Below are 21,764 nucleotides of genomic sequence, written 5' to 3' on the forward strand. Positions count from 1 at the left end.
CAGCCTGCTGATACTGACCCAAGCGGGCGGCGGGTGAAAAAATCGGGGGAGTTGGGTTGGCGGGTCTGGACCCCTAGTGTCTCCCAATTGGGTATTCCCCAACAGGATTATGGTTTGGAATGTTGCGTTGATGTGGGATGGGGTGGATGCTCGGCATGATTGGGATGTCGTTGTGGGTGGGGGGGGGGTGATATTCAAGGGATTGTTGATATTTTGTTTGAACACAGCAGGGATAAGGTCACAGTGCACACGGCAGACTCGCTTTTTGAACCCTCCGCAATGCAATGGCTCCAGAGCAGGCAGGGATTTGCACAAACCAGGATATTTCGTTTCTATAGCTATAAATATGAGACGGGAAGTGCAGCTAGATAGCAGGGGTGGGGGGGTCTTCTGTCCGTCATTACCTGGAATGTTAGAGGCCTGGGGGACCCGAGGAAGAGGAGACAGATATTGGGGGCATTGGACAGGCTTAACGTAAATATAGCATTCTTGCAGGAGACCCATATGGATCCCCAACGCGAAGGCGGCTTTGCCGCCCGCTGGGCGACACATTCGGTCTTCGCAGCATACTCGTCTTATGCGAGAGACACTGCCATTTTGATAAAAAGGAATGTTCCCTATACTCCAATGGGAGACGCAGCGGACCGAGAGGGATGGTATTGCGTCACCTGGGGAAGGATGGGTGCCGACATCATCACCTTCGCATGCTCCTATGGCCCTAATTGTGATGACCCGAGTAGCTTCATTGCCCTCTGGAACAAGATCAGGGAGGTGGGATCAACACATCTCATATGGGGAGGGGACTTCAATGCGGTCCTCGACCCGGCCTTGGACAGGTCCAACCCTTCTACACACCATTACACCAACACCCATAGATACCTGCGAGACATTTGTGACAATCAGGAGATGGTAGATGCATGGCGGCACTTACACCCTACTAGTATGGAGGGGACGCATTGGAACTCGGCTTATGCCACCTGGGCTAGACTAGACTACATATTGGTGTCTCGGGGGCTGGCCCCCTCCATGGCTGCGGCACAACATGTGGGTCGCACGTTCTCTGATCACTCCCCGGTACTGACCAGGTTCCGCTTACCGGACATACTGGGGAGACCCCCATCCTGGCGCCTCCAACCCAACATACTACTTGATGAGCTATTCCGCTCTGAACTCCGTCAGGATATGGAAGAGTTTCTATCGCATAACAAGGGATCGGTAGAGCGGCTAGCCACACTGTGGGAGGCACTGAAGGTCACGGTACGTGGCATTTGCATATCTAAAGGCTCAGGCGTATTGCGGGCTTTACGCAATACCTTACATACATTGGAAAACACACTTCGAACACTAGAAACCCAGCCGGACTATAACACGGACTCCGCCGCCCAGGCGCGGTATCGAGAGGTGTTATCTGAGTATACTACCACCGCTGACAGGGAGGTAAAATTTCGAGGTAAACACTCCAGAGCTAGGGCCTATGGGGAGGGAGAGCGTCCCGGGAGCTTGCTGGCGGGAGTGATTCGCCCCCGACAAGGCTCCAATTTCGTGTTGGAGTTAGAGGGAGACGGAGGGGTGCCTTTACGAGATACATGGTCGATCTTAGACGCTTTTGTTGACCACTACTCCGCACTCTACTCTACTACCAGAGCGGGGGACCTAGATATGGGTGATTACCTGAGGGAACTCACCTTGGGGTGGCTTCCGGACAGATACAGAGAGTTTCTGGCAGAGCCCATAAGTCTAGACGAAATAAGGGATGCGATCAACCAGATGGCACCTGGGAAGGCTCCTGGGCTGGACGGGCTGCCCATGGACTTTTATAAGGCCTACGCAGATGTCCTGGTACCGGTGCTTCGAGAGGTCTACCTTGAGGCACACGAGTCCGGAATACTTCCCCCGTCCATGCAAGAAGCTCTAATCATTTCTCTACTAAAACCCGGTAAATCGCCCAAATGTTGTGATTCCTACCGTCCCCTATCCCTAATCAACTGTGATGCGAAAATTCTGACCAAGGTTTTGGCCAATCGCTTGCAGCTGCTGATGGGAGGGCTGGTGCTGTCGGATCAGGCGGGCTTCATCCCCGGCAGGGCTACCTCATACAACCTCCGCATGCTTTTCTCCATATTGCAAAATGTAGACCCTGACTTGCCGTTGGTGGCGGTGTTCTTAGACGCCACCAAGGCCTTTGATTCGTTAGAATGGGACTACCTCCTATGCATACTACGAAACATGGGGATGCCAATAGGCTTCACACAGTGGATAGGTATACTTTACCGTCAACCAGTTGCTCGCGTTGGGGTAAATGGTCGGATATCTGACGCCTTTGCCATATCCAGGGGCACGCGTCAGGGGTGCCCCTTATCTCCATTACTGTTCGCCATAGCGATGGAACCGCTAGCGGCCAGACTCCGACAGCACCACCGGGACAGGGCTCTACGTTGTCTACAGCGAGAGGTCCTTGTGTCCCTTTACGCGGATGACATAACGCTATACATACGTGATCCCATTACTAACCTCAACCCCATTCTGCGAGAATTCATTCGCTTTGCCGGCATGTCGGGTATCCATATTAACTGGGGAAAATCCACTATCTTTCCGCTCACGAAAGCGGCCCAGCCATTCCTCCTCGATTATCCACTGAGGTGGTGCACAGATGAGGTCCGCTATCTGGGCATATATCTCACTAGAGACCGGGACGAACTGATGCGGCTGAACTACGGCCGTGCCTTTGACCACATCCAAACTTGCGTGACCAGATGGATCACATTGCCACTCTCATTTGCAGGGCGCGCATCCCTCATTAAGATGGTGATCCTGCCTAAACTTCTATACCTCTTCCTAAATATCCCATACTACCCGGGCAAGTCCTTTTTTTAAATGTTGCGATCTGAGCTTATCCGACTGGTCTGGGGGGGAAAGCAGCCACGACTGCGCTGGGGTATTTTGACTCGCCCGTTCGCACAGGGCGGCTTTGATCTACCGGAGTTCGAACTTTACTATGATAGTGCCCAGGCACACTATGTACATTATTGGATTCGCCCCATGCCCTTTCTGCCTCAGGTGGCGGTGGAGCATTGGCTGGCGGACCCGATCCCGCTGGAAGGTGCTTTATTTAGTGAGCCTGTAACGCATACTGCGGAAGGTACAACAGTCTCTAGTACAGTCCTGGCGTGGCGTCGTATCGCAGGAAAAACTCACACGACCTTACCATACTCTCCGCTGCTCCCTTTGGCGTACCATCCCACGCTACCTCTTCTGCAGGAACAAATATTTAAAAACTTTATGATCAAACTCAACATTAAGACATGGGGAGACCTATATCATGATGGTCGTTTTAGGTCGCAGACGCACATGCTCGCTGACCTTACACCCACTCCCATGGATACATTTCTATATATAAGACTTCGTAGTGGGATTCGAGCGCTGACGGAAGAGTTTCCGGCCGAGCCGCCCACACTAGACCCTCTACATCAGCTGCTTAAAGCTGCAACTCCTGCACATGCGGTATCGAACCTATACCACTTACTACACGCCATACCGGAGCTGGGACATTGCGGGGCGCGCGCTGGCTGGGGGGGAGAGCTGGGTGAACCCATTACAGATGAAATCTGGGACTTTTGCTGTGCACAAACCGAACAAATCTCTTCCAGCAGCAGATTCAGGGTCATTCACTATAGGTTTCTACATAGACTCTATTGTACACCAGCCCGTATGCATAGGATAGGTCTTCGGGAGGACGACCTTTGCTGGCGATGCTATGCACCCGCGGCGGATTTCTTGCATGTAGCGTGGGGTTGCCGGGAGGTTGCCGAATATTGGGGTCAGGTATATTCGGGCATCTCGGAGATGATAAATATACCATTGTCACCATCTCCAGTGCAGGCACTACTGGGTTACACAAAAACTGTTAGAAAACCTGTCCGCAGATTCGCCACCATCGCTTTTCTTATGGCCAAGAGACTGATAACTTGCAGGTGGGGAAGGGGCAGAGCCCCGAAATTCAAAGACTGGATCAGAAGCATGGTGCAGTGTCAAGAAACGCTGCTCCAATACGCGGAGCTTTTGCCCGCAGCGGCTCGTCCAATGGACATATGGAGCCCCCTCACGACATACCTGTTATCACACCCCATATCATAACACATCATCGATAGCTATATTAGATAGATCCTATGGCACCAAGCCCACTGGACCCACCCTGCTTGGGCGGGAGCGCATAGAGAAGAGATCAAGTCGGTACCGATACACCACTGCATACATTTAAAGAATACTCACACTTCGGCGGCTGAGGGATACGGCTTCCATGATTCGGGGCAACCTTTCAGGGGACGGCAGGAGGGAGGTGATGGAGTGGATTCTTCCCCTGTGCTCCTATGGCATTGATTGATGACGGAATGACATGGGATATATTACACCACTGGGACATGTGATGAGATGAGGTTGCAACAGCTGTTTTTTGCCTGTGTACACTGTATACATGAGATATGTCACAATCATTACCTGCCAATTCCAAAATAGAATAACAGGACGGGAGTCCCTTTTTTGAGTTATCATCCTACTTATTGTTAACATTGCAACGCGGCCGGCCAGTGGAGGGTTGTGGACGAACCGCTGTGTACACCATTACCTTCCTCTATACCGTCATGCTGCCGGCCATACGTGGTTGTAGGCATAAGCTGTGTATTGTGACTAAATGCTGAATAAAGTTTTTTGGGGGGAAAAAAAAAAAAAGAAAACACACTGGTTTACCAAGGCCCTTCGCAAGCCAGGTAGCTATACCCCTATTTCAAGGACCAACTATCACTTCCTCTTAGCTAGATGTTTCATTATTGTCCGATTAAAATCATCCTCTGTATGTCTGGATTCTATGTAGTGGGCGGCCATTTTGGTTGTAGCCCTCCTACATCTCAGGCTTCTTCTATGTTCCCCTATTTAGAGTTTTACTTATCTTGATGGTCATACCAACATGACAAAGACCACAAAGGCATGTTGTCAAGTAAGCAATATGGTTTGTGTTACAACTGGTATGGTTAATCTTTATCCATTCCTTTTCTTCACCCAAGTGCAGTGTTTAGTTTTTTCTTGCATGTAGCACACACTACAATTTCCGCAAGGGATAGATCGTGTAACTTTGGGTAGGTTCTTCAGGGTGTGCGTGATATTGTCATCCTTTTTTTTTCTTTGTGGTCTTGCGTCTACCAGTACATCTTTCAAGTTTCTGCCTCTTTTGTGTGCGAAAAGAGGTTTCTTCAGGTTTAATCCTACACTTTTGAGGACTCTACCATTCTTATTTATGATCTTATTCTGGTTTGATATGATATTGTATGTCGTCAGACACTCTATTTGTTCCTTCTTTGTCTTTCAAGTAGTTGGTTCTAGGAGAGCGTCCCTGTTGTTATTGCACGCTTTCATCCATGTTTTTCATATGATGTGGTCAGGATAGTCATGCTCTCACAGTTTATTGCTCACCGCCTGTGTCTATGTTTTGAAGTCACCCAGATTGCTGCAGTTCCTTTGTAACCTCAGGAACTGCCCGTAGAGCTAATTCTCTTGTAGCAGGCATGGGTGGAAACTACTGAATTTAAGGATATTGTTCAACTGTGGGTGTATTATGTGTTTTTGTTTTCTAGAATCCCTCTCCATTGAAGATACTCACATCTAAAAAGTTCAAGGTTTCTCTGTCCATTGAATGTGTGAATTTCAGATATTCATACTGTTCGTTAAGCCAGTTGACAAAACTTTGTGCACCCCCTTCATTTCCATTCCAGATAGCTAGGACATCATTGATGCATTGTTTCCACAGTAATAGCTTGTGTCGGTATGGGTTGTCTTTTGATCTTACTACCATCCTCTCGAAGTGGTGCACACAGAAACATGGTGTGCTGTGGCCGAATGTGCTCCCCATCAAAGTCCCATGTACCTAAGTTTACAGGGACCCCTCGTACTCAAAGTACATTTGCATGAGTGCTAATTTTATGCATTCAAGGACAAAGTGTGGGGTTTATATTCCCATTCAGCAGAAAATAGCAATCTCTCAATAACTCGCAATGTCTCATCTTGAGGTAAGCTTGTATACAGACTCTCTGTCAAGGCTCATGAATAGGTTCTTTTTGGGATCAAATCAAATTCCCCATAACATACAAGTAAATCTTTAGGCTGTGCCTGTCTCAGTGTGTGTCCGTCTTCAGGTGTGCAGTCACCTGCCTGTCTAGTAGGGATCTTTTTTACCATTGGGCAAAGGAAGTGGTCACTAAACTTGCATCAAGGTTCCGGTGTGGAATATATAGCAGACACTATAGGTCTTCCTGGTGGTGACCTCATCTCCTTGTGGATTTTCGGAAGGGGGTAGAAATAAGGTGTCACAAAGTTATCAGTTTTCAGAAAATGTATTTCTAATTTTGAAATCTTTTGGCATATAAAAACTAGCTGAAACATGTCGACCTGATAATGTGTGGGAGAAATCATACACTCATACCACATCTAAAGTTGTTTTTAATATAGTTGAGGGTCCCTCAAATAAATGTAGCAACAATACCGAAAAAATAAAAACCAAAGACCTCCCCTTTCACCCTGCAGAGGTCAAGGGTTGATTGAGCCCATCAGGTAGTAGCAGGCAACTGGACAAGAATTCAAAGATAATGCAGGGTTGTGTGGGTGAGAGTTCTAGTAAAATAAAAGGGATTACCCTTTATGGATGAGTGGAAATAGGGATCACATATTTCATTGGAGGAACCAGTCTTACTTAAAAAACGTAGACATAGATGTCCACCACCTATGAGGTTAGAATGGGTAGTGGTTGTAAAACAATCATACTAGAGAGGAATCAAAGAGAATCTTAGAGAAGTACTGACAGAGAGTGACTTGGGTAGGAAAAGAAGTTATAAGCAAATTATAAAAATTACCCTGCGGTGAGCTTACTTTTTGCAGAGGCAGATTCCTTTTATCGTTTTATTTGCAGCAGGAGGGAATGGAGGTGAGAAGTGACAGTGATGTTAGATCCCAGTATTTGACTCTGCATGTGTGACTCTGTTCAGTGGGCATGTTTGCCTCAAGGAGAGGAAGTTTTTCAGCTGCCATCTGCAACATCTGGTAGACAATCCTATGCCCTAAAGGAACATGGTCACAGATGACTGAGGCAACCATATTCACACACTTGATTGCCAAGGAAGTCCCGAGATAGTCAGTATGCTGCCTCTGTGTAATAGATATGGGTGTCCCTAGGAAGCACCAAACTACAGATACTTGGGGTTTCCAAAATGCCGCCCGGTGTGAAGGACATGATAAAAACAACAAAGAGGCCAAATGTAATTAAACAACAGTCTGTGCCAAAAGCGCAGTAGTTGCTTTTGAATTTTTCTTAGCTATAGGGATATTTATTCATTCTACCGTTTTACTGTAAGACATCTGCACGCCTCTTGAAATTTGGGAGCTAGCTGCAAACTAACTTGGCCACTTTGTAGGTGAATAACCTCGCCGCTTCAACAACCTGGGAGGCTGAGTAAAAGATGTACATTAGTGGATACAAGGAACTGCTTCATTACCCCTATCAGTATAGGATAATCTCAACATCAATTTTCTGAATGGGCAACATCTTGTTTTTTAACATTGTTTGGGCTGTGTTATCCTCTTCTCCTTGCAAGTTGGCCAGACTTAGGTGTGGAGACACTGGGCCTAGACTCACCCATTCCTTCTGGTATCACTACCCTTAAATGTGGCCATTCTGAGTTGGAAATAACCCAGTAGACCTAGAAATACCTGGTGAAAATCCACATTTTGCAGATTCCAGGGACTTTTCCACTGCCATTCAGCACCTGCTCAGAGCAGGTGCCAGTTGGAGGGGGCAGGCAGGATATCCAACAAGAAAGGAATCGGTGCTCCTGCTAAGGTACGTTGTCGCCCCCCACCTGTTGCTGCAAGGGATGAGCAGGATACCGGTCTGGACCCACAGCCCCTCTCCTGCTGTGGTTTTAGCTGGTGCATTTCTGCACCTGGCTAAACTGGGTCCGGTGTTTAGGTGGCCCAGTATTTTCGGATGGTGAGCAGTATTCCTCCACCTGGACACTCTGCCACCGTCATAATCACGAGGGCCTCAGTGTTCTAAGGCACCCAATTCCTTCTCTGAAAAAAATTACTTTAGTGTTGCGTGGATGTTCAGACAGCAGCTTAAACTCAGCAGTAAGTCATATGCCGTGCCCCTTCCAACACCAGGAGAACATCAACAAGCTTTGAAAACTTGCAGATTCATTGCTTACCTTGGGAATTCTTTAGTGCAGAGGAGGCCAAACTGGATCCCAAGAAATGATGTTGAATATAAACTTCATGTAAACTGTTGGTGTGACTTGCAATTTTCAATATCTGTTGAGGAACAAAGTGTACTGGTAATGATTCCTTTTTAAGAAAAATGAAACATATATTTCTAATTTCTGGGCTGCAGAAGGACATATCAGTCAGAATCTGAGAGCAACACATTGTGGACAGATCTCTTCTGCTGACCCCATTGCAGCTCCCCCATATATATTCCTCCATTAATGCCCACATTCTGCTGGATCTCCGCAGAGAGTGGGGGAAGCAGTCGTCGAGTGACTGCCTGAACAGGGTGAAATTATGATTTTTTTTTTTTGGTTGATGTATTCGTATAATTATTTTATAGAGATTCATAGAAGACCTATGAAAGCGCGGTGAACAGTGTTGGCATTATTGTACGTTTCTAGTTGAAGAATTCATCTAAACTGAGTTCTTTTGGGTTTGGCTTTATGAAAGTTCTAGCGCATCATTTAAATATGCAAAACGTAGTAGAGGTAATAAGCAATGAAAGTTGTGCTGTGAGAAGTGTACTTGCCCTGTTTGAAACTGGATCAGCTGTTGAGTCAAGCTTCAGCGAGGGACCTCTGCTTCCTCCCTCTAGTAATTGAACGGCCTTCGCTGTTATTGGTTTGGTGCCAACAGAGGGGAAATCTAGATTTAACTAAAATGATTCAGGTCAGAGATCTGGATTTAACTAAAATGATTCAGGTCAGACAGTGCATTGGCCGAAAGAAACGCTGGCTTAGCATGCCTCTGTGGTCTTACATCTAGCATTAAACAGATTTATTGGAAAGTTATTTTGCGTTTGGAATATACACTTTCAAATGTACAAACTCAATAAAAATACTTACAAATGTTGCTCAGGGGACACCTTTGTATTCAGAATTTGTGGAACTGAAAAAATGTGCAGACCTTAAAGTACAAAAATACAATGTCAACTTGTCATGAAGAGGCTTTCTGTGCTTTCCCCAAAGCTAATGCAATAACAACAGTTGATGGACAGAATGCAGAACAAGGTCATACATTCACCCCAGTACAGAGATCTGGGCCTAAATCCATCTTTTTGCTCACCATGCCATTCCAGTTTGAACCCAGCCATATGCAAATCAGTCTTGACCCGTGCTCTCCATGTCACTGGAATCAAGCTATCCTGGCTGAAGAGGGGTGAAACCCCGAAACCGGTCCTAGGATGCTTGTTTCCAGTCCAGAAAGGATCTGGCTTGGCAGTTCGGGCTGGACTGTACCCATGAGGCACAGGGTCAAGACTGATTTGCATATGGCTGGGTTCAAACTGGAACGGCATGGTGAGCAAAAAACACGATGGATTTAGGCCCAGATCTCTGTACTGGGGTGAATGTATGACATTGTTCTGCATTCTGTCCATCAACTATTGTTTTTGCATTTGTCACCCCAAGTGGGAAGGGTATGCCCAGACGTGGGTCCTGTGCTCTCCATGTCACTGGAATCAAGCTATCCTTGCTGAAGAGGGATGAAACCCCAAAACTGGTCCTAGGATGCTTGGTTCCAGTCCAGGGAGGACCTGGCTTGGCAGTTCGGGCTGGACTGTACCTATGAGGCACAGGGTCAAGACTGATTTGCATATGGCTGGGTTCAAACTGGAACGGCATGGTGAGCAAAAAAACGATGGATTTAGGCCCAGATCTCTGTACTGGGGTGAATGTATGACATTGTTCTGCATTCTGTCCATCAACTGTTGTTTTTGCATTCCTCAAAGCGAAGACATGCCACATTGCAAGGAGGACGTGTATATATTTTTTTCACCATATATTCATATGCATAAGATACCTGGTGTCATGTGTGACACCTTCAGAGAATTCCGTTTTAGCAAACAGAACTTTGCATTCTTTGACTTGTTGTAAGAATAGGCTTAAAAATCCCATCAGGCAAAAGTCTGTTGGCCAAAACTCCCAGGACTGTCTGAAGGTGTTCGCATTACCTTGGATGCATCAACATGTTCTCTTTGCCTCCGGCCCCAACATCGCTACCGCCATCCCCGACAGATACAAAATCCAAAGAAAGGACTGCCCCAATGGCCCAGGAGGAGGACTCGCCATCGCACACAAAAGCTCTCTCCAACTCTGCACCTCCAGCACGAGTGACCCCTCTCCAACATAGATCACCTCCATTTCCAGATCCAAACTACCCCCAGAACCACGCTGCGCGGGACACTCGTCTATAGACCACCCGGGCCTCGCGCCTCTTCTGCCACCACCATTACCAACCTCGTCGCACCCCAAGCCATTGCCTCCACGGACTACATTCTCATTGGAGACCTAAACTACCCCCTCGACAACCGCAATGACCCCCGACTCCACCACTCTCCTAGACAACCGTGCCAACCTCGGACTAAAGCCACGACTGATGCCAACTCCGCAGCCAAAGAACTACAGCTCTGGATCTCCGGCTGCGCTGACAAGCTCACACCCCTCGTCCTCCCTGTCAATCAACGCCCCCTGAAGTTCGCCTGGTTCACCACCGATCTCCAAGAAGCCAGGCGCTCCTGCAGATTCCTCGAAAAACTCTGGCGGAACAGGAAAACCACCGAAGACCAGAACATCTACAGGAACGCCATGAACGAATACCACCAGCACAAAGGAGCCACCAAGAGGACCTTTATCAAGAACAAAATCCACTCCAACGCAAGTAACGCTAAAGAACTCTTCAACGTCATACAGCAGTTCACCAAACCCCACAGCGAAGCCACAGACGTCACTCCATCCCAGGACCTCTGCAACAAAATCAGCTCCTACTTCCACCTGAAAATCAAGGCCCTCTACGACAACTTCAGTGAACAGACCCTTGAAACCACCCCTCTCTCCACCACTGACAACCAGCTGACCATCAACACCTGGAAACCCGCCACCACTGAAGACAGCACCACGACCATGAAGAACACCCACTCAGGAGGCCTCACGGACCCCTGCCCACCGCACATCTACCGCAGAGCTGCTGCCGCCATAGCACCCGAACTAGGCCGGACCATCAACGCCTCCCTCAAATCCGACATCTTCCCTGACGACTGGAAGCAGACAGAGGCCAAGCCCCTCCTCAAGAAACCCTCGGCCGACCCGACGGACCTGAAAAACTACCGGCCCATCTCTCTCCTTCCCTTCGCAGCCAAAGTTACAGAGAGACTCATCAACGCCCAGCTGACAACCTTCATTGAAGAGAACGCCATCCTCGACTCCTCCCAGTCCGGATTTCGCAGCAACCACAGCACCGAGACCGCCCTCCTCGCCGCCACCGATGACATCCGCATGCTACTCGACCAGGGCCACACTGCAGCCCTCATCCTACTAGACCTCTCCGCAGCCTTCAACACTGTCTCATACCGCACTCTCGCAGCCAGACTCCATGACGCCGGTATACGAGAAATCGCCCTCGACTGCATCCGCTCCTTTCTCTCCGGTAGAAAGGATCAGACTCCCTCCCTTCCTCTCCGAACCTACAGAAATCAACTGTGGAGTATCCCAAGGATCATCGCTCAGCCCCAAACTTTTCAACATCTACATGGCCCCCCTCGCCACCATCGTCAGACAGCATGGTCTCAGCATAGTATCTTACGCCGATGACACCCAGCTCATCCTCTCTCTCACGCGAAACCCCGAAGACACCAGACTCAGCTTCCAAGAAGGTAAAAGACGTTGCAGCCTGGATGAGCAACAGCTGCCTAAAACTGAACTCGGAGAAGACAGAGGTCCTCGTCCTTGGACCCTCCTCCACAGTGTGGAACAGCTCCTGGTGGCCCCCTGCCCTCGTAAACCCACCCACCCTGACGGACCACGCCCGGAACCTCGGCATCAGCCTAGACTCCTCCCTCACCATGACCCGCCAGATCAACGCCGTCACCTCGACCTGCTTTAACTCCCGCTGCATCCTCCGCAAGACCTTCAAGTGGATCCCCCTGAATGCAGAAAGACCGTCACCAATGCACTCGTTACCAGCAGACTGGACTACGGTAACGCCCTCTATGCTAGAATCAACACAACCCTGCTACACAAGCTCCAAACTATCCAGAACACCGCAGCCAGACTCATCCTTGGAACCCCACAACACGAGCACATGACCCCGCACCCTACGAGACCTCCACTGGCTCCCCATCGAGAAGAGAGTAACATTCAAGCTACTCACCCACGCCTACAAATCCCTCCATGACATCGGACCCAAATAACTCAACGAAAGAGTCTCCTTCCACGTGCCCAAACGGAACCTCTTCTCCGCTGACCTCGCCCTGGCAGAGACCCCACACATCCACAGAACCAGAGCAGGCGGAAGAGCCTTCTTCTACGTCGTAGCAAAGACCTGGAATGAACTCCCAGTCAACATCAGACGCTCCCCCACTCTGCACACCTTCAGGAAAAGCCTCAAGACCTGGCTCTTCGACTAATCTGGAGCTGCACCCCCAGCACCTTGAGACCCTCACAAGTGAGTAGCGCGCTTTATAAACCCCTGATTAATTGAGTGATTGATTTGCTACGGGTCACATGTGCGCCATCATACGGTCCACTGAAGCGGATAACCCAGCTGCAGATGATTCTCTTAGATCGCAGCTCTACGTGCTTCGATGCCTAGATGTTTGTTGATGTTTGTAGATCTGTGTCGCTCATGTATCAATCTGTTGTCTGCCACCTCATGCTTACACTATACTAAAGCCAATACTTAGAGTAGAAAACACACTCCATACTTAATTCAGGCTCTGATATTAAATGATCGTTTGTGGCCTTATCACAGAAGCAATGTTGACAAACCGATACTCTGTTCAGAACAGAGATATTAGAGCTCTCATTAATCCCTGAAAACGAGACATGGGTCTCCATCTAGGTGGGCCACAGCTTGGAGATCTGCACTGGTTGAAGGTGGGCTCAAAAGGCGGATGGGAGTGTATGAACCTAAGATGTGTCGGCACTCAGGTTCACATCGATAAATAGAAGAAAGAACAGTAGATGGAAGGCCTGAGAGGATCTTAGTTTAGCACTTAAAGAATGGTCTACCAGAAGATCTGCCAGAAACACCATGTTTTGTCAAAATTAGAAACTTCTGATAGTCTGATGCATGGCTGAAACCTTTATTGAGGGCTATTAGTTACAGGATAGTCTGCATGATTTTGCTTCTGTTGGTTTACGGATTGCATCATCATGAGAAGGTATGATCGTCACACTCCGCTTTTGGGTAGAATTTGGCTCTGTATAAGCAAGTGCGTAACATGGTATATCAGCATTAGTAAATCTGCTTTATACAATAGCCTACAGAAAACACAACCCTGTAGAAAAGGTTGTCTTTAAGTCTCTGTTGAGCAAAGCAACGACTTGCTTATGTGAACTCATTCACTAAGGGAATTTCATTTTTTCTCTAAAGCTATATTATTGTAGCATTTGAATAAAACATAAGAATAATGCATGCACAGGTAATGTCCAAGAATTATTGTTATTGGCACTTATACAGAGTACAGTCTGCCGTTACTATGGCATGCCTACGAACCCCTACGCAAGAGTCATGAGAACATATGACTAGCGTGTGGATGCTTAGACTGAATCATTAAAGCAATAAAAACTACTACTACTAAAATAAACAGATTATATACTGGGACATGTGTGGAGAGGGGAGGTTATGGTGCAGTGTCTAGCTACCTGTTTCTATTATTCAGTGATTATAGTGATCCAGAAGCGCATGAGTAGAGACCTGGCCCATATTCTATGCTATAGTGAGCTGGCTGCTATGGCTTTCCCAGCAGATATCCTGCGATCATGTGTTGTATGTGATGGCCGGTGTCCTACTATCTGACGCCATCCCGCCCAGTCTCAGCAAAGATGGAGCTCCTGTAGATTTTAACAATAATTTCTGCATTTTCCATATTACTCTAAATCAACCTTGAGAATGAATCGTCATCTATGTATTCATAGAAGAGCATGTATTTACAGAGTTGAACATTCAATAGAGCCATGGCCATAATCCATCATAAACCACGAGTACATGACATGACTCTGAGTTAATGAAAGATGAAAGTATCATACATGTAGCTTGCATGAACATGGATTACAAATTCATATAGCAGCCAATCACTAAATGGAGCTATAACTTAAAGCCTTTAAAAACAAAACATAAACATAAAATAGTGAATAAAAAGATGATATATTTGAAAATTGGAGGTTGATGGTGTTTGAAACTATGCAGAACTTAACGTGTTGGTCGTGGCTGGTGAGATTCAGCATCCTGCATCATCGAGTCGTGTATATTTTATTGTATTTTCCCGTAGGTGCCACCTTCTCAGAATGTGCTCATAAATAGATCTTCAAAGGCAGCATTAATCGACTTATACCTGTATGGCAAGGAACTTCCAAAAGAAGTAGAGAAGCAAAGCGGCCAGTCTGGGGTGGAGTCATTGAGGCAGGGCTATGCTGAGATTCTGCGGATCAGTGAGTATGAGCTCTGACGATAACACTGTGAGGCCTAAGAAATGTACATTTGGTAGAGTTTTTGAGGAACAATATATGTCTGTTCAAACACTTGTGAGAAACATTTGCTAAACACATCACACGTTCCAATAATAAGAATCGGATGCTAACAAGCACTGGCAAAGCCAATAGGCTTGGCGTCGGCTGCCAACATTTGGCTTTGCCAATGTGTGTGAATGGTTTATACAAAACTGTACATAGGCGACTGCTTTTTGCATGTCAAGAGCGGCATGTCATCACTCGCAGAGAGGTAAGCCAGTAGCTGGAGTGGGCTGTACCGGTGTCCTAGCCTGTTGACTGTAGTGGGTGGAAGAGAAATATGAACTTAACCATAACAGACCAATGGATGAAAAGGGCTGCCTGGGAGCCCCTATAAGCAAGTTTATTATATTTGGAGCTTTAGCAAAATCAAAAGACTCAAAAAGGTTAGACATTTTGTATTACTTAATTGCATATTTCATCACGTGGGAGTTAAGTGCAGTGATGCTTCTTACATAAAACAGTCTCAAAAGTATGCACATTTAGAAAAAGCTCTCAGAATATGTGTACCTGCCATTCCAGCTTTTCTGTTCTTACTCTGCAAAGCCTCCACATGAGTACGGCAACAGTGTAACACACATTGATGAGCAGGACTGTTGTGATCAACTTTGTGATGTGGGCTAGTTTGAGTATTATGATAAAAGTGCAATTCACTGCCATTTGAGGTGTTATAATCAAATATAAAACATTTACAATAATAAATACCATCACATATTTAAAGCCATATTAAAATTCCATTTGAAATGTCTGCCATTGAATTAATTCTACTATTCTTAAGAATAGATTTGCTTTCTCAAACCCTCCAAGGCAGCACAATAAAAACCACATTGAAAAAAGTTTCCGAAAAACGCCGCTACGATAGCCGCTGCTGCAGCCAAGACTAGAGCAGCGAAGCAGCGAAGCAGGCTCTTCGTGACAAGGAGTTGGTTGCAAAGCGAGGCGGCACACGTTTGGAGGGCAGCGGCGATTTTACCGATCTCGACGCGGGAGTTGGAAAATCAGCAAAGGGCTCAAGACAACAGCCGAATACGCCTGTAGCTGGTCCATCTGTGATTGAACTGCTCCGAAAGACTCCCGCTCCAGTGTCTGCTCCGGTCCAGACCCCGGTCCCCCCATCACAGAAACCAGCAGCTCTTCCATCAACTGCGGATATCCTGAGAGCTATTCCAGGGTCTACAGTGACACCTAGTGGGCAAAGTCAGAATGGCATATCCGAGGATATGGAAATAATGAACACTAGTACAAATGCTTCTATAACTATAGGAGAGGACAGCTCTGTGATATGCAAGGAGCCTACAGTTGCATTGGCAGGAATACTAGACTCTAAGGCTGGGGCAGACCCTAATGCTGGAATACAAGGTATGGAGAATCTTTCCTTATGTGATACTCCTGTTTTTTCTACTGTCTCGTTAGCCTCTTCAACATTATTGATACAGACCACTTCAGCAGGCTTACTAGCGCCAGCACCGGTAACAGTACTTGAAGCTATACCAACGGTCCGTAAAACCCCAATGACTGTGGCTGTGCAGGAAGGGCAAACACCGCAATACCAGCCCATATGCAATGCTCTAGAGAGTGATCTGGGGACATCAGATCTTAGAGACACTTCAAAAAAACTGAGGGATTTGCTGGAGGTTCCTGATGGCAAGGAGAAAACCGATGGAGACGAGATAACCCCCGATCCTACCGACACCGACAGGGATCCCTCAGACTTCTACTCAATATCAGAAGGGATAGAAGATGCAAGATGGTCAGATGACTCTGAACTTGATATTGAAACTAACACTGGTTCCGAGACGGAAAGTGACCACGAGGTGAGAACGGCAGAATCCAGGGAAAATAAAAGAGCTACCATACGGAAGAAAAGGGCCCAGGGGTTGACTTGGGATTACTCCCCCTCTATTGCATTGGGGTCTCAAGAACATGCCACCGGCTCCCGACCGACACAACGGTGCTCTCCACATCAACAGGATGCTACGCTCTCCACGGTGATGGATACAGTCCTCCAGGCTATCGCCTCCCATCGAGAAGAAACATCAAGGGATGGACGCAAAGCACAATTATCTCTACATAAGGTTCAGGGTGTAGTGCGTAAATTGTCAAGATCAGTTAACACCTTCAACACCAGAATGACAGAAATGGAAGACCGTATAGTCATTAATGAGGCAGAGGCTACAGCCACACAGGAACAAGTTGAACTACATGAAGCAGAACTAAGTGACGTCAGATGGAAGCTCGAGGACATGGAAAATCGCCTACGACGTAACAACCTACGCGTCCTTGGAATACCTGAAAATATTGAAGGTACTGATATCCGAGCCTTCATCATCCAACTCTTTAAAGATACACTTCCTGAGCTCTCTTCATGGAACTGGGAGCTTGAGGTGCAACGGGTGCATAGAATTCCAATCACCTTGAAACCCACTAGGAAGCAAGGAAATTATCCACGAGCAGTCCTTGTATTTTTTGGAAACTTTCTTCTCCGACAAGCTATTTCAGATAGAGTCAGGCCAGAAGCTCGACGGACTAGGGCTTCCATCTCCTATTTTGTGAGACCGGATTTTTGCCACACTACGGTGGAAAGGAGGTGGCGCCTGCGACAACTTATCAAACCCTTTATGGAGAAGAAAGCACAAGTCTACCTTAACAACCCAGCCAAATTGAAAGTTCTATACAATGGCCAGATCAAATTTTTCACTTCTGAAATAAAAGCCAAAGAATTTTTAGACAGTCTCACTTAATGGCTTACTAGCGATAAAGCCAGTATAGATGACTCTTTAAGTGGTCATCGGTTGAGAAATAGAGAAAACAAAGAACTCGGATGCTGGATTTGAGACTTGAGAATAGTGAGAGGAGAATAGAGAGCGTATTGGACATTACTGAGATTTTATATAGATACATATCTACATTAGATCAATTCGTCTCTATATGCCTCTCTATATTTTCCTTATTATCTTTCTTTTTCTTCCTTTTTTTTTTTTTCTATGTTTTCTATGTTTATCTTCAGTCTAAGTCTGGTTTGGGAGCGTCTCTCCATCACTAAAGACTCTTATAGAGTCTAATTGCCTCACATTACGGGTGGGGGAGGGTGGGGGGTGGGTTGCAGGGGTCTGGAGGGAGTGGGAGGGGGAAGGGGGGGAGGGGGAGGGGGAGGAAGAAACGGGGGAAAAAAATGCAAAAATGAGCTTGATCTGTAGTATAAGAAACTTTAAAGGCTTTTTGGTTACTCTAATTTCTTTAAGTGATTGGAGTTCTATATTATTTATTTTGATTAATCAGAACTGGGAGAGGAATATCAATGTAAATATCGAATTTAAAGTTGGCTGGTGGTGGTGCAAATTATGTTACATAGATGGTACCGGTTCAATGGGGAATAGTTTTGAATGGGGAGAGTAAAATTGCGATGTTGGAACGTAGCGGGTCTCAATGATGGGAGAAAAAGGGCCCAACTTTTTCAATTGTTACGTCAGGATCCTGTCGACATCCTCTGTATTCAGGAGACCCACATAGCTGGATGTGATAAAAATTTATTAAAAATTCCTGGATTTAATTTGATAGCAGCAACATCTCAAACGTCTAAAATACGGGGAGTCGCTATCTTGGCAAGACCCGGTTTGGGGAGTCCTAGACGCTGACTTGTCGACAAACATGGCAGGTGGGTTGTGGTTCAACTAGAATCGGATATAACCATCTGTTCACTCTATGGCTCTAATTTGGATGACCCACAACTCTTTATCGAACTTGAATTAGAACTGGCTTCCTGGGCCGGCCCACTTATCCTGTGTGGGGATTTTAATATAAATATTGAAAAACTAGTAAACAATAGACTCCCACAGAATTATAGTGGCCGTAAACCCAAAGTCTACAGGGCAGTATCCCATCTGATGGATAGTCACGATTTAATGGATACTTGGGACATCTTGAAGCAGAATGATAACGGCTTCACCTATTATTCCTATCCCCACAACAAGTATGTTCGATTAGACTACATTATGACATCATTACATAAGACAGTCCTAATAGACATAATTAAATCCCCCAAAACCATCTCTGACCACAATGCACTTACGTTAATTTTTGAATTGGATAGTTTTAATAGACCTAATATCCAATGGTCATTTGACCGAAAGCTTCTTACTAACCCAGACTATATTAATCATATTACATCATATGCTCAATCTTTCTTTGATTGTAATCAATATAGAGCACCCAGATTCAGTGTATGGGACTGTTTTAAGGCAGCAATTAGAGGAGAGACTATAGCGTTTGTAGCTAACCGTAAGAAAACTCAAGATAGTATTAATAAACAACTTAACGCGGAACTCATTAACCTGGAAATAGTACATGCTAAACAAATTCAGCAAGGAATATCAACCTCTGATACACTGCAAAAATTATTGATTTTAAAAACAGAAATTAATAGCTCGCTAACTCAAAAAGCAGCGGAAATATATCAAGCCAATAGAGATAGAATTTATGAAGCAGGGGAAAAAGTAGGGAGGCAATTAGCTCTTAAAACTAGACAAAAACAAACATACAATAAAATAAAGAATATCGAATATGAGGGCCAACAGTACACCTCCCCTCAAGATATTGTAGATGTGTTTCGAAAATATTACCAAAAACTATACCAAAATGATAATGAACATCTATCTACAAGAGACACGAAAAATTTTCTCAGTGAGTGGTTACCGGAACCAGAGTGTAGTATCTTCATATAAGGTTTACTGTTCTCCTGTATATTGTAACTAGCTGCTCAGCCAGTGTGAGTGTTCCATGTGGAATGATGACCTGACTAGAATGTTGGTGTGTGAGAGAGACAGTTGAGAGGATGGGCTGAGCAGCTAGCAGGCTGCTCCTGGTGGGGCTATACTATGGACTTATCTATCTTAATAAATACACTTAAGTCATATCCTGGCTACGTCTGCTGTGTCACATCAACCTATGGAACCAGGTCACTTCATTTGGCGACGAGTTGGACTAAAGAAACCGTGCGTGTAACCTAAAAGACTGGTGTGTAACTAAACTGGTGTGACTTGAAGAAATGTTGGCGTAAAGAAAAGTACTCCTCATCTGGCGGATTCTCCTGGCACCGTGAGCCCCACCAGTGACCACAACACCGGTCGCCCAAACCTCTGTGTGCCAGGTGGAGTGAGGAGTGGAGCTGCAAGTGGTTCCTGAGTGCAGCACTGTATCTACTTCAAGGTGTTCTTTCCCAGCGTCTTTTGTGGATGTTTTCGCGACCAAGCAAGGTGTCTTATGATTATTGTTGGCACCTCTGACAGTCGTGAAGGAGATGTACCTGCTGGTCTGTGGAGGGCCAGTACAACTACTAACCTTAATGCTCCAGTATTCAAGGACAATGTACCTCTGCTAACAAGCCAATTGGTGACTACCATTGCTGTTTTGTTGTTTGGAGAGAGTGTCTCCATCGTGAGAAGTTCCCCTGTGGACTCACTAGTGAAATGGCTGTTCACCATCAGCTTCAACTAATGGATGACCTTTTGGGAAAATGTTCGGGGGCAAAAATCGGGCCCCGGTGTTAAAATATGGTGTTTTGGTGTGGCGATCTACACCAGGAAAGGAGCACATCGGTTCAGGGGCGTGGATTGGGCCCTCGTGTTCACTGTTTGTGTCCTCAAGAATGTGGTTCGTTTTGATGTGGAGATCACGGCAAGGATCGGGCTCATTGCTTCTTTGAGTGGTCCCGGGTGAGGACAAAGAGCGAGGAGGTGTGTGTTTCGGCGAATGGCTCAAGTGTGGAGACAACGTTACGTTATCGATTTCCTGTCTAAATTGTAAGGGATGCGGTATGCAAGCTGCCAAGTTTAAGCCAACGAGCGGAAAAAATGAAATGTGACCGTTTATTCTTTTTGTTGAACTGCCGTTTTGAGCCATCTGGATGAGGAGAATACATTCTGTCTAAATCATATGGGATGCGGTAATAGTACATTTTTTTTTTATGCTTTTAAAGTTTGTCAGGTATTCTCTCTACATAGCTGGCAATAGATTACGGTTGCGCTTCATTTTAAAAATTCAAATTGGCTCGCGGAACCTACCATGATCTATGTCGCGCGGAGCCCCACTTCAAGTTGCCATGACGTCTTTATCTCTTGTGGTGTTCGGAGCTGCATTTGAGTCTTTTGAAGCCGGTGCGTGCCGTTAGCCACCCGGCATGCGTCTCTTGTGCATCCCGCCATTTTGGAGGTGGCGGATTTAGGCATTGTACTTTGGAAATTTGTGTCTCCTTATATTGTTCTACAGGAACTTGCCAACCACGTTTTGTTTTCTAAATAAAGTTGACCGCGAGTTGAAAGTATCCAGCAACCTCGCGATGAGATGGCTTCTCATCAACCTGAATTTTCTAAGTTGACCGCGAGTTGAAATTTTCCAGCAACCTGCTGCCGAGTACTTTGTTCTTCATTCTTCAGTGGAAACGGTATTTTCTCGGAGGTACTTTCTGGTGGCAAGTCTACGAGGTACTTTCTAGCGGCAAGTCTCTTGGAACTATAGAATGCATGTTCCTGTCACATGTTTTCTGGAGCTCGTACAAAGTACTATTTTGTTCGTACAAAGTACTATTTTGTTCATCGCAATGCTTATTCTTTGTTATTATTGCGGTCACAGGCACACCTGTGACATTTTTGTTATAATATGCTCAGAGTGCGCATTTAATTGCTTTAACTGCATATGGTTTGTGTGTTTTTGTTGTCATTAGTCGACAACATTTGTGGTTCAGTGTTAGAGTCATTTCTTGATCTTTATGTGATCGGACTGATCATCTGTTATGGACACCGGGTGTGTATCTTGATAATATGTTATGCATTTGTTTTTCTTAAAGTCATTTTTCTGTTATTTTAGACGTGACTTTGGAGTTTGTTTATTAGCTACATTTTCACTCAGTGTATAGGGGGTACTAGTCCCACCCATGTAAGTAGTATTGGTTTTCAGTCC

General features: G+C 46.0%; 1 protein-coding gene across 3 annotated transcripts in view; it reads left to right on the forward strand.

Annotated features, from left to right (window-relative positions):
* The window catches only part of LOC146862804 (uncharacterized), a 377,330-nt gene that overhangs the window by 67,141 nt on the left and 288,425 nt on the right, over nucleotides 1-21,764 (forward strand). For all 3 annotated transcript variants that reach the window (XM_085643300.1, XM_085643302.1, XM_085643301.1), the window contains exon 3: nucleotides 14,573-14,732. In XM_085643300.1, the coding sequence (XP_085499426.1) occupies nucleotides 14,573-14,732 (160 nt within the window). The remainder of the gene's footprint in view (nucleotides 1-14,572; nucleotides 14,733-21,764) is intronic.

Source organism: Triturus cristatus, chromosome 2_2, assembly GCF_964204655.1.
Source record: "Triturus cristatus chromosome 2_2, aTriCri1.1, whole genome shotgun sequence".
NCBI classification, from domain to species: domain Eukaryota; kingdom Metazoa; phylum Chordata; class Amphibia; order Caudata; family Salamandridae; genus Triturus; species Triturus cristatus.